The 13924-nt window shown below is 45.7% G+C and overlaps 1 protein-coding gene across 3 annotated transcripts in view; it reads right to left on the bottom strand.

Annotated features, from left to right (window-relative positions):
- Positions 1–309: 309 nt before the first annotated feature.
- Positions 310–13924, bottom strand: part of LOC110531704 (chromodomain-helicase-DNA-binding protein 3) — a 53297-nt gene continuing 39682 nt past the window's right edge. For all 3 annotated transcript variants that reach the window (XM_021615035.2, XM_021615033.2, XM_021615034.2), the window contains exons 37-39: positions 13386–13549; positions 13113–13239; positions 310–748 (exon numbers count right to left, since the gene is read on the bottom strand). In XM_021615035.2, coding sequence (XP_021470710.2) covers positions 645–748; positions 13113–13239; positions 13386–13549 — 395 coding nt within the window. In that variant the 3' untranslated portion in view covers positions 310–644. The remainder of the gene's footprint in view (positions 749–13112; positions 13240–13385; positions 13550–13924) is intronic.

Below are 13924 nucleotides of genomic sequence, written 5' to 3' on the forward strand. Positions count from 1 at the left end.
ATGATAACGCCATTGTTTTGTGAGTTTTAGCACAGCATGCTTCTCAGGACGAATGGCAGGAATGGTGTCAAGAGCAAAATCTTCACAATGTTATATCATGCAGTTTCATGTCACTGGAGCGACCCCTGAGGGGATCAAAGGTCAAGGGTCAGGTTTGGTAGCAGTTATTAGTTCTAGGTATTGGAGGGGGGGGGGGGGGGGGGGGTATGTGAGCGATGCTAGGATAGAGAGGGAGGTTCTAGATTACAGAACCATACTGTTCTGGAGGGGAGATATTCTATGAGTAGGCTGCTTGTGAGGATTGGTTGGTTTGAGGCAGACAACAAGCGATTGAGCAGGTGAGTATGTACGTGACAGCATGGACCACAAGTGTGTGTGTGTGTGTGTGTATTCATAGGGAGTGTCAGTCTGTGGAGTGTGGATACTGTACTGTGTGTATTGTGTGTTGGTGTGTGTATGTTCATGTGTGTGTGTATATATTCATAGGGAGTGTCAGTCTGCGGAGTGTGGATACTGTACTGAGTGTGTTATGTGTTGGTGTGTGTGTATATGTTGGTGTGTGTGTGTGTGTATATATGTTTCTGTATATATGTGTGTGTATATATGTTGACGTGTGTGTGTGTGCGGTCAGTGAGCGATATTGTTCAGTCGTCGATACAGATGACCTCTCCACGGCGCTGGTCTCTCCTGCTCAGGAGCTGCTCTGCTTCCCTCTCCTTCTTCACTGACACAGGAGGACCGTTCAACACTGTAGGGAGACGAGAACACACACATGAGCACACACACACACACACACACAGTCACACACAGCATATAAACTGAGTACACAAAACATTAGGAACACCTGCTCTTTCCATGACAGACTGGCCAGGTGAATACAGGTGAAAGCTATGATCCCGTATTGATGTCACTTTATTTTTTTGGGGACTTAACATCCACTTCAATCAGTGTAAATGAAGGGGAGGAGACATATTAAAGAAGGCTTGAGACATGGATTGTGTATATGTGCCATTCAGAGGGTGAATGGAGAAGACAAAAGAGTTAAGTATCTTTGAACGGGGTAGGAGGTGCCAGGCACACCGGTTTGAGTGTTTGATGTCCGACTTAAAATGTTTCTCCATTCCATGATTAACAGAGGTTAAGGTTGTGCTGAATCAAACTGCAATGCTGCTGGGTTTTTCACACTCAACAGCTTCCCGTGTGTATCAAGAATGGTCCACCAGCCAACTTGACACAACTGTGGGAAGCATTGGAGTCAACATGGACCAGCATCCCTGTGGAACACTTTCGACACCTTGTAGAATCCATGCCCCGATCAATTAAGGGTGTTCTGAGGGCAAAAGGGGTGCAACTCAATATTAGGAAGGTGTTCCTAATGATTTGTAAACTCAGTGTACACGTATATTCAGAAATATTTGGACAAACACGCACGCACGTGAGAGCACACACATAAACATATTTCCTGTTTGATTTCCTAATCCTTCTCCGCTTCCCTTTTGCACCTCACATTTAGCCCGTTTTGCATCTAACATTTCCCTTTCAGAACCCAACACACACACACACACACACACACACACACACACACACACAGAGAGAGAGAGAGAGAGAGAACACATCAAACCCTGCACTTTGTTTGATGTCTGACTTAAAATGTTTCTCCATTCCATGATGAACAGAGGTCAAGGCATGTTGTGCTGAATCAAAGCCCCGTCCTCCACCAGAATCATCACAATGTCACACGCTATCACTCTCTTAATCCTTACCCTGAACTTTCAGGATCAGGAACGTGGGAAAGAGAAAAAAAAACAAGATAGAGAGAGTGAGAGAGAGGGAGAGATAGGGGGGGGGGGGGGAGGGAGAGATAGGGGGAGAAAAGAGAGGTAGAGAGAGAGACAGCACGTACTACACTGATGAACAGAATGATTACACACCATTTGCTTCCGAGCACGTATGACAACCTTTTTATGAGCGAGCTGGCATATACATTCAGAATATCAAACTACAGCTGAAATCGGAAGTTTACATACACCTCAGCCAAATACATTTCAACTCCGTTTTGCACAATTCCTGACATTTAATCCTAGTAAAAATTCCCTGTTTTAGGTCAGATAGGATCACCACTTTATTTTAAGAACGTGAAATGTCAGAATAATAGTGGAGAGAATGATTTATTTCAGCTTTTATTTCTTTCATCACATTCCCAGTGGGTCAGAAGTTTACATACACTCAATTAGTATTTTGTAGCATTGCCTTTAAATTGTTTAACTTGGGTCAAACATTTCAGGTAGCCTTCCACAAGCTTCCCACAATAAGTTGGGTGAATTTTGTCCCATTCCTCCTGACAGAGCTGGTGTAACTGAGTCAGGTTTGTAGGCCTCCTTGCCCGTACACGCTTTTTCAGTTCTGCCCACAAATGTTCTATAGGATTGAGGTCAGGGCTTTATGATGGCCACTCCAATACCTTGACTTTGTTGTCCTTAAGCCACTTTGGACGTATGCTTAGGGTCATTGTCCATTTGGAAGACCCATTTGCGACCAAGCGTTAACTTCCTGACCGATGTCTTGAGATGTTGCTTCAATATATCCACATAATTTCCAGTCCTCATGATGTCATCTATTTTGTGAAGTGCACCAGTTCCTCCTGCAGCAAAGCACCCCCCAACATGATGCTGCCACCCCCGTGCTTCACGGTTGGGATGGTGTTCTTTGGCATGCAAGCCTCCCCTTTTTCCTCCAAACATAATGATGATCATTATGGCCCAAACAATTATATTTTTGTTTCATCAGACCAGAGGACATTTCTCCTAAAAGTACGATCTTTGTCCCCATGTGCAGTTGCAAACCGTAGTCTGGCTTTTTTATGGCGGTTTTGGAACAGTGGCTTCCTCCTTGCTGAGCGGCCTTTCAGGTTATGTCGATATAGGACTCGTTTTACTGTGGATATAGATACTTTTGTACCTGTTTCCTCCAGCATCTTCACAAGGTCCTTTGCTGGGATTGATTTGCACTTTTGGCACCAAAGTACGTTCATCTCTAGAAGACAGAACGCGTCTCCTTCCTGAGCAGTATGACGGCTGCGTGGTCCCATGGTGTTGGTGTGTATACTTGTGTACTATTGCTTGTACAGATGAACATGGTACCTTCAGGCATTTGGAAATTGCTTCCAAGGATGAACCAGACTTGTGGAGGATTCCAATATTTTTTCTGAGGTCTTGGCTGATTTCTTTTGATTTTCCCATGATGTCAAGCAAAGAGGCACTGAGTTTGAAGGTAGGCCTTGAAATACATCCACAGGTACACCTCCAATTGACTCAAATTATGTCAATTAGCCTAACAGAACCTTCTAAAGCCATGACGTCATTTTCTGGAATTTTCCAAGCTGTTTAAAGGCACAGTCAACTTAGTGTATGTAAACTTCTGACCCACTGGAACTGCGATACAGTGAATTATAAGTGAAATAATCTGTCTGTAAACAATTGTTGAAAAAATGACTTGTGTCATGCACACAGTAGATGTCCTAACCGACTTGCCAAAACTATAGTTTGTTGACAAGAAATTTGTGGAGTGGTTGAAAAATGAGTTTTAATGACTCCAAGTGTATGTAAACTTACAACTTCAACTGTATATGTAATGTTAAGAATAATACAACAAAACCAAACATAAAAAAGAGCTTATATCGTCAATATTTAATGGGGATCTGCTTGAGGAATATGGGGCTGGCATACACTTACAAATACAGTTGCAAAACACACGCATACACACTACACTACACCAATAGGTAGTGGAACACCACAAATCCAGAGGAAGGACCGCGTTTAAGCTTCCACCTTGCCAAGTAGATCCGTAGCCTCAAGCCAACACGTGTGTCTTGGAGCAGACTAGCATCTGCTACACTGAGGTATACAGTATAAAGTCTGCTGCTACTGTCCCTTCACCTCCATCCAACATGCTAACTGCGGGGACACTACAACAAACACACATGCACGCACACACACACACACACACACACACACACACACACACACACACACACACACACACACACACACACACACACACACACACACACACACACACACACACACACACACACACACACACACACACACACACACACACACACACAGGTTGTCATTAGTTTGTGCAGGAAACCTACAACAAGATATACATCAATTTCCCTTTAGATTCACTGTCACAGCTCTGAACGGATGGTAGTGATGACCTCAAACTCACTCCTGGAGGCTAAACTCTCCTGGAGGTGGTGGTCCATCACAAACAGACCCAGGCCTGTCCGCTTTGGCTGGAATGGTCTCTGGCCCTGGAGAGGCATACATTGTCATAACACCCACTGTCTAGATCAAAGCACTGATAGCGTACTGTAGGAGAGCAATGGGTGTGATGATAATGATAACTACCGCTGCTGTGGCTGTAGCTGCTGTACGTCCAGCCGGAGACAGACTGAGGGGGGGGGGGGGGGGGGGATACAGGGACACCGTATGGCATGTGGCCCAGTGGAGGCCAATGCAAGGGGAGGAAGGCAGACGGACTACTTAACTTAGAGCTGTGTGACTGTGTGTGTGAGTTCAAATCTGATAACGAGTAATACAAATAAAGCTGGAAAGTTGGAGAAAGGGGGGGGGGGGGGGGGGGGGGGGTCGAAGAGAGAAGGAAACAGAGGGAGAGAAAGAAGTAACAATTTAGAGAATAAAAAAGAAAAAGAGATGAAGAAAGAGAGGGAGGTAGAGAAGGAGAGAGAGAGAATGAGTATGTGAGTGAGGGGAATGTAATGGATCACTTGTGGTGTACAAGATAAAGGCTTTCATATCATATAGTTCCCTCGAAACCCATCCACACATATCTCTCCCTCTCTCCTCCCCCTTTCTCTTTTTCTCTCTCTCCTCCTTCTGTCTCTGTCTCTGACTCCAAAGTCAGCCTTTTCACTAATCCAGCACTTTCACAACTTCATACCCCTATCGCTCCCCCTCCTTCTCTCTCGTTTTCCTCTCTCTCCCTCCTCGGGAGTGTAGTCTAATCCCTTGTTCATTCTGTTCTACCTGTGTTTCCTTTGTTCAAGCGGCTGTTTCTGGCCTATCAGAGAAAATGAGAGAGAGCGAGAGGGGGGGGGGGGGGGGGGGGGGGGGGGGGGAAGAGAAAGGAGAGAAGGCGAGAGAGTGTTCTGTCCTGCTTGTCTAAACAGACACTGCGCTGGTGCATCTATCATTCACCTCAGAGAGAAATGAAAACCATGAACAGAGGAGGGGGAGAAGACCTGGCAACACAAACGAGCGCAGGCAGTAGAGGTTTTGGAGTTCACAGGGATTTATAGTTGTCCATTTAGGACGAGAGCAGTCTAGGAGAGAGACTTGCAGCTCCACTTAGGATAACATACAAGAATATCCACAATTACACTGTCAGAGATATGTGATGTATTGATTTGTGTGTGTGTGTGTGTGTGTGTGTGTGTATACCCATGCATTTTCATGTGTGTGTGTGTGTGTGTGCCCATGCATTTTCATGTGTATGTGTGTGTGTGTGTCCATGCATTTTCATGTGTATGTGTGTGTGTGTGTGTGTGTATTCACATATACAGTGGATTCTCAAACTATTCAGACCCCTTCACTTTTTCCACATTTTGTTACGTTACAGGCTTATTCTAAAATGTATTAAATATGTTTTTTTTTCAGCAATCTACACACAATACCCCATAATGACAAGGCAAAAACAGGTTTTTAGAAATGTTTGCAAATTTATAACTAAAAACAGAAATGCCTTATTTATGTAAATATTCAGACCCTTTGCTATGAGACTTGAAATTGAGATCAGGTGTATCCTGTTTCCATTGATCATCCTTGAGAATTTTATACAACTTGATTGGAGTCCACCTGTGGTAAATTGAATTGATTGGACATGATTTGGGAAGGCACACACCTGTCTATATTAGGTCCCACAGTTGACAGTGCATATCAGAGCAAAAACCAAGCCATGAGGTCGAAGGAATTGTCCGTAGAGCTCCGAGACAGGATTGTGTCGAGGCACAGATATGGGGAAGGGTACCAAAACAATTATGCAGCATTGAAGGTCCCCAAGAACACAGGGGCCTCCATTATTCTTAAATGTAAGAAGTTTGGAATCGCCAAAACTCTTCCTAGAGCTGACCGCCCAGTCAAACTGAGCAATCGGGGGAGAAGGGCCATGGTCAGGGAGGTGACCAAGAATCTTATGGTCACTGACAGAGCTCTAGAGTTCCTCTGTGGAGATGGGAGAACCTTCCGGAAGGACAGCCATCTCTGGAGCACTCCACCAATCAGGCCTTTATGGTAGAGTGGCCAGACGGAAGCCACTCCTCAGGAAAAGGCACATGACAGCCCGCTTTTATTTTGCCAAAAGGCACCGAAAGGACTCTCAGACCATGAGAAACAAGATTCTCTGGTCTGATGTAACCAAGATTGAACTCTTTGGCCTGAATGCCAAGCGTCACGTCTGGAGGAAACGCTCCCCATCCAACCTGACAGAGCTGGAGAGGATCTACAGAGAAGAATGGGAGAAACTCCCCAAATACAGGTGTGCGAAGCTTGTAACGTCATACCCAAGAAGACTCGATGCTGTAATCGCTGACAAAGGGGCTTCAACAAAGTACTGAGTAAAGGGATTGAATACTTATGTAAATGTGATATTTCTGTTTTTTAATTTTTTTTAATACATTTTCAAAACATTCAAATAACCTGTTTTTGCTTTGTCATTATGGGTTATTGTGTGTAGATTGATGCGGGGGGAAAAAAACAATTTAATCAATTTTAGAATAAGTCTGTGACATAACAAAATGTAGAAAAAGTAAAGGGATCTGGATCCTTTCAGAAGGCACTGTATGTGTATTTGTGTTTGTGCACAGGCATGTCCTTTACAATATCACTTTCCTTTCTTCAGATCCAACCTAATCTCTTTGTAATGTCGCTCCATGAAAGAATTTGGGTGGACAAGTCGAGCCACGCTTTGTGCTTTGAGGTACAGGAGACGCCAGATGAGAACTTTTTCACACAGACACACTTCATGACACGACACTGTTTGAACAAAAGGTGCTATCTAGAACCTAAAAGGGTTCTTCGGCTGTCCCCATAGGAGAACCCTTTGAAGAACCCTTGTTGGTTCCAGGTAAAATATATATTGGGTTCCATGTAGAACCCAATAGCTCTATAATTATAATTATTTGTATTTATTTATTTATTTTTACTTATCTATTTTTTTACTTAACACTTGTTTTTCTTAAAACTGCATTGTTGGTTAAGGGCTTGTAAGTAAGCATTTCCCTGTAAGGTCTACACATGTTGAATTGGGCGCATATGACAAATACAATTTGATTTGGTTTGATTTGATTCACGCAGAGGGTTCAAACCAAAAAGGGGTTCTGTTTTGGGGACAGCCAAAGAACCCTTGTGGATCCCTTTTTTCTAAGAGTGTACACTACATCCTCATCCCAATAGCAGATCCCCTATTGCCCTTGTTTCCTTCTTACATCCATCATGATAAAGTGACCTCATATAATGGTGCTACAGTAAGTATGATTGGTCAATACAGTACAAAGATGACATGTCTCTACACCAGGCTCTCTTCCCATTGGGCACTGTCCTCTCAACATCTCATGTTGATTGGTTCATTACAACGACAACAATATAAAAACAGGAAGTTGTTTTTGTCTCTACAACTATGCTCCTCTATGGTTGGTCGGGGGTGGAATGCCGAGGGGTGACAGAGTTCAGGGAAAGGAGTGTGTTATACTTAGAAGTCATTCATTTCTCCTGCTCTGTTGGTTGAAATGAGAAACTCCAGGATGGTCCTCTTTGGCTTGCATTTGCATCCCAGTGTCTTGTATTGAACAGAGGAGGGTGGCTACGGAAAGAGAAAGTCGTCTTAATAGGTTTAGGTCATGTTGTGTGTGAGGTCTGCGGTGTTTGGGAGGGTGAGTGTGTGTGAGAGAGAAAGAGAGAGGGAGTGGGGGATGAGGAGGTGTGCAGGACTGAGAGAGGGATTGAGGAAGAATAAAGGAGGGCGGGGTCAGACTCGTTCACTCTGCCATTGGATAAAGAAGGATTCCGGAAGGGAAACGTTGTGGCCTGGGTCGGGAGCAGAACGGGCCAGTAGATTTGTCTGACACAGGGAAGGAGGGATGAAAAAGGGCAAATCTCCCCTTTCTTTGCATTTTTTGTTCTTTCAGCTGCTCAGACCTACATTCTCTCTTGAATACATTAACATACTCTTGTTTTTTTCCCTCTCTGCCGACATTACACCTCCAGGTTCAGCTTTCAGACCTCTTTCCTCCCCCTTTTCTCCCTCTATTTTTGGGCCAGACAATTCACCTCTCTCTCTCTCTCTCTCTCTCTCTCTCTCTCCCCCCCCCCCCTCAGAGTTTCTCTGTACTTCTCCATCCCTCCATCCTCAGGGTTTCTTGGGCCTCTCCATCCCTTCATCCTCAGTTTCTCTGTACTTCTCCATCCCTCCATCCTCAGGGTTTCTTGGGCCTCTCCATCCCTCCATCCTCAGGGTTTCTCTGTACTTCTCCATCCCTCCATCCTCAGAGTTTCCCTGTACTTCTCCATCCTCAGGGTTTCTATGTACTTCTCCATCCTCAGGGTTTCTCTGTACTTCTCCATCCCTCCATCCTCAGAGTTTCTCTGTACTTCTCCATCCCTCCATCCTCAGAGTTTCCCTGTACTTCTCCATCCTCAGGGTTTCTATGTACTTCTCCATCCTAAGGGTTTCTCTGTACTTCTCCATCCCTCCATCCTCAGAGTTTCCCTGTACTTCTCCATCCTCAGGGTTTCTATGTACTTCTCCATCCTCAGGGTTTCTCTGTACTTCTCCATCCCTCCATCCTCAGAGTTTCTCTGTACTTCTCCATCCCTCCATCCTCAGAGTTTCCCTGTACTTCTCCATCCTCAGGGTTTCTCTGTACTTCTCCATCCCTCCATCCTAAGGGTTTCTCTGTACCTCTCCATCCCTCCATCCTCAGAGTTTCTCTGTACTTCTCCATCCTCAGGGGTTCTCTCTACTTCTCCATCCCTCCATCCTAAGGGTTTCTCTGTACTTCTCCATCCTCAGGGTTTCTCTGTACTTCTCCATCCTAAGGGTTTCTCTGTACTTCTCCATCCCTCCATCCTAAGGGTTTCTCTGTACTTCTCCATCCTCAGGGTTTCTCTGTACTTCTCCATCCCTCCATCCTCAGAGTTTCTCTGTACTTCTACATCCTCAGGGTTTCTCTGTACTTCTCCATCCCTCTATCCTCAGAGTTTCTCTGTACTTCTCCATCCCTCCATCCTAAGGGTTTCTCTGTACTTCTCCATCCCTCCATCCTAAGGGTTTCTCTGTACTTCTCCATCTCTCCATCCTCAGGGTTTCTCTGTACTTCTCCATTCTCAGGGATTCTCTGTACTTCTCCATCCCTCCATCCTCAGAGTTTCTCTGTACTTCTCCATCCTCAGGGTTTCTCTGTACTTCTCCATCCCTCCATCCTAAGGGTTTCTCTGTACTTCTCCATCCCTCCATCCTCAGAGTTTCTCTGTACTTCTCCATCCTCAGGGTTTCTCTGTACTTCTCCATCCCTCCATCCTAAGGGTTTCTCTGTACTTCTCCATCCCTCCATCCTCAGAGTTTCTCTGTACTTCTCCATCCCTCCATCCTCAGGGTTTCCCTGTACTTCTCCATCCCTCCATCCTCAGGGTTTCCCTGTACTTCTCCATCCCTCCATCCTCAGGGTTTCCCTGTACTTCTCCATCCCTACATCCTCAGGGTTTCCCTGTACTTCTCCATCCCTCCATCCTCAGGGTTTCCCTGTACTTCTCCATCCCTCCATCCTCAGAGTTTCTCTGTACTTCTCCATCCTCAGGGTTTCTCTGTACTTCTCCATCCCTCCATCCTCAGAGTTTCTATGTACTTCTCCATCCTAAGGGTTTCTCTGTACTTCTCCATCCCTCCATCCTCAGGGTTTCTTGGGCCTCTCCATCCCTCCATCCTCAGGGTTTCTTGGGCCGTCCATTGCGGGGCAGGTTCTCCACAGTGTTACTGAGACGATACTTGGCGATGATGCTGTGCACTGTGGACTTAGGCATCCTCAGCTCCTGCCCTATGGACCCCTCCGACTTGCCGTCCTTCCACAGGTCGACCACGCGCTGCCGCTGAATGATGTTGTGCTCCTTGGTCTTCAGGAAGCCGGCGCCGCCGCCACCCGGGGCTTCTGGGGCTTCTGTGGGGGCAGACAAGCGGCAGAGCTGTAGAGACTGGGTGGGACTGGGAGGGAGAGGTAGGGTTGGCCACGGCAACGGCACGGCAACAGGAGTGACAGTCAGGCAGTTCAGGCAGTACCGTAGCAGAGACACTCTGTCTGGCCCTCAACACTCCAGTACTGAGAGGGTCAGTTTCCTCAAGGTGTCATGGAAACAACGACAACCACCGTTATACTTCCCAGAGGGCAATGCATTTTGGGGGACTTTCAATGTTGTTGAAAGTTTGTGTTCCCACAATTCAGGACTGTTGAAAAGCACAGAGAGTGACTGGTATGAGAGTCCAATATGTCATGCGTAATTGCTTGGAGTTCACCAAATGTAGCTTAAAGTTACGTGATGAGAAAAGAAGCAGGGCAGACAGACATTGTTTACTTTGAGACAGCAGCAGCTTTGCGTACTCAGGACGAGGATGAGGTTAACAGACTGTTGAGGTTACTAGGAGGTTATTATGAGGTCACAGTTGTCCTCCCTCCCCCTCTCATATCTCTCCTCTCCTCATCTGCCTCTACCTTTTTTCCTTCTCTCTAAAAAGGGGTCAGTAACAACCAAGACAACAACCCCAAGACGCCCCCATGTACCAAATATGTATCTCTCTCCAGAGAGAGAGAGAGAGAGAGAGAGAGAGAGAGAGAGAGAGAGAGAGAGAGAGAGAGAGAGAGAGAGAGAGAGAGAGAGAGAGAGAGAGATAGAGAGAGAGAGAGAGAGAGAGAGAGAGAGAGAGAGAGAGAGAGAGAGAGAGAGATCAGCGGGTTCGTCTGTGCGTTCAGGCAACATTCAGCTCGGCACGGTCCACTCAGACTCAACACCCACGGAGAACAGACGGCGCGCGATCTGGCGACTATTTCTGAACACCAGCATTCAGCCCAACATTCAGTTCGGTCTAAGAGAGATCTAGTTTACAAGTCCCAACAAGGAGTTTACACAAGTAAGTTCTGTGTGGTTTGGTGTCCTCTTAAAATACCTTTGTACAAAAGTCCCTGGAGACTGAATTGTATCTTGGCACCGCAACTCGGTACGAAACTGCACTGCAATGAGATTTTCAGAAAAAGCTCCCAAAAATACTATGTCTCTGACAGACGGGCCCCTCTGCAATGACATAAATCAAGACGTTAGAATACAGACAGTGCCCACGCTACAGGCGGACTGGACTGGACAGCACACTGGGTCAGGCCAATTACAAGGTAATACCAGTCGAGAGTATCAGGTTTCACCACATATCTCTATTACATTACAAAACGTCTTGGAACACAAACCCGCCCCAGTGCAGACGTATCTGGTCAACATCTGCTGTAGCCAAACTAATGGAGGGAAAATAAATTCCATCATTGGCAGTTGAAGAGGACTAAGAATGAGTGAAGGAGCTGGATAATAAGCCAACAAACCTTTGAGGTGGAGAGTTTAGGAGATTTGAATTAAAAAAGCACTGTAATGAGTACAATAAACCTTTAGGAGGAAAAAATAAACATCTGCAAATATTCTTCCAAAATTGTCGGTGGGTTCCAATGTACTAGAATCCTTCATATTTTTACTAGCTTTGTTCGTAACATCTGATAGAAAACCATTTGTAGGGTTTTTTAACGATCGTGTTGAACAGATCAAGGAGAGAATCCTAACTTGCACCTACATTGAATTCTTAAATCTCCCATTTCCATCAACGCATGACAAAGTGAAAGTTCAACTTAGGCGGAAGTTAGGATTCACCATAGAGATAGAATGATATCATACCAGTTCTGGGGGGGGGGGGGGGTCTGCCCCAAAGTGACATCAGAGATTGTGATTGGCTGTGAACCTGACTACTTCAGGTGGCAACAATCTGTCAACAACAACGACGACAGAGAGGAAGACGAAGTGGATCACGTGGATCTCCCTGATCGAAGTGGCTCCCGCATTGGCAGGTTATATCATGACAGACGTACTCAACTCTGTTTTCTTCAATAAACAGTGCTTAGGAGGGTGATATAAAACATGGAGTTTTCTCACAGAGCCATTTGAGAGAAAAAAATAATGATTACTACACAGAAGCACTAAGCCTCACCATAATGATTTATATATAGCAGCAGCTGCAAATATTTCACTACATTATGTCTCACTACAAAATGTATGACCATATAAAGATGCTACATTCCCCATGCATATCTGGAACAGATTTGACCCATCTGTCCAAGTTGCCAAAGCCAGAAGCCAATGCATTCTGAACTGTACCTTATTAGGTCTACATCAACACAAATATCGTGACATACTTCTCCATCCCTCCATCCTCAGGGCTTCTTGGGCCGTCCATTGCGGGGCAGGTTTATATCGGTTACGATTGACTTTAAGGGTGGCTACTCGGTAGCAGCTGCAATGTCCTCTGAAATCGTTCATGGACTGTCTGATGTAGTCAACAATTCACTAGAAAACCTTCATCAGTGGCGCTTTGGGAGAAGAAGAAATGTGTGTGTGTGTGTGTGTGTGTGTGTGTGTGTGTGTGTGTGTGTGTGTGTGTGTGTGTGTGTGTGTGTGTATATGTAAGTGTACTGAGCTAAATTGAGCTGTTTACTCCATTTGGACTGTACAGACCACCTACTTGGATCGAGTACACACACACACACACACACACACACACACACACACACACACACACATTTCTTCTTCTTCCAAAGTGCCACTGATGAAGGTTTTCTAGTGAATTGTTCACTATATCAGACAGTCCATGATCGATTTCAGAGGACATTGCAGCGGCTGCAGAGTAGACACCCTTAAAGTCAATCGTAACCAATATAAACAGTGAATCCTTCATCAGTAGTTTTGGAAAGCCCTTCTCAGTGAATGGGTATATGTACAGTATGGGCCACTGACCTGATACGAAGGATCCAGGAGGCATCTGGCTGTAGTTGGCTCCTCCCATGGGTAAGACTCCCAGGGGGGTGGGGGTGAAGGGGGGCCCAAAGTTCTGAGGAGTGGCGTAGGGTCCTGGAGGGATGGTCTGGAGGGAGAGGGGACAGATGGTTCATTTGATGATCAATCTTAAATCAAGTCATCAGAAGCCAGAATATCTTAACCAGTGTGGGGTTGTGTGTGTGTGTGTGTGTGTGTGTGTGTGTGTATACGCTTGCATGCGTGTGTGCTCACCGGGGGCGGGTGTGTGTCAGTGCCCTTGCTGGCCAGCCTGCTGAGGATGCTCCTCTCTGACATCTGCAGACGTGCGGCAATGGGCGGGACCCGGGACAGCGTGGCGGGGAGCCGTGTCACGTCAGCCTTCATGTCGCTCAGCAGCTCCTCCAACTGGTTCAGCACTGACATTACACCAACACAACGGTCAGTTTCCAGTTAACAGGCACCTCTTCATTTACTATTATTAAGTCAACCATCAACCATCTACTATTCAGTTCCACTGGGTTTGGGGGACATTATCCACTAGAAGTGGGACACATAGCGAACGTGAGTCACGGTGCACAGAGAATCCGGTGGGTTGGTGCTGGACTAGAACCAAAGCCTTCAAACTCTGCAGTCCGCCAGTATTGAACATTCCTTTTCAACATCATTTGTTGAAAATGTACCAAGTATGTTGTCCTTTCAAATTAACAGTACAAACATACCAACTCTTCTGAGATTGTAACTCTATCCTGATGATGACATTGTGAAATGCTCGCCTCTGGCAGCAACAGCTC

Source organism: Oncorhynchus mykiss, chromosome 9 (assembly GCF_013265735.2).
Source record: "Oncorhynchus mykiss isolate Arlee chromosome 9, USDA_OmykA_1.1, whole genome shotgun sequence".
Taxonomy (NCBI): Eukaryota; Metazoa; Chordata; class Actinopteri; order Salmoniformes; family Salmonidae; genus Oncorhynchus; species Oncorhynchus mykiss.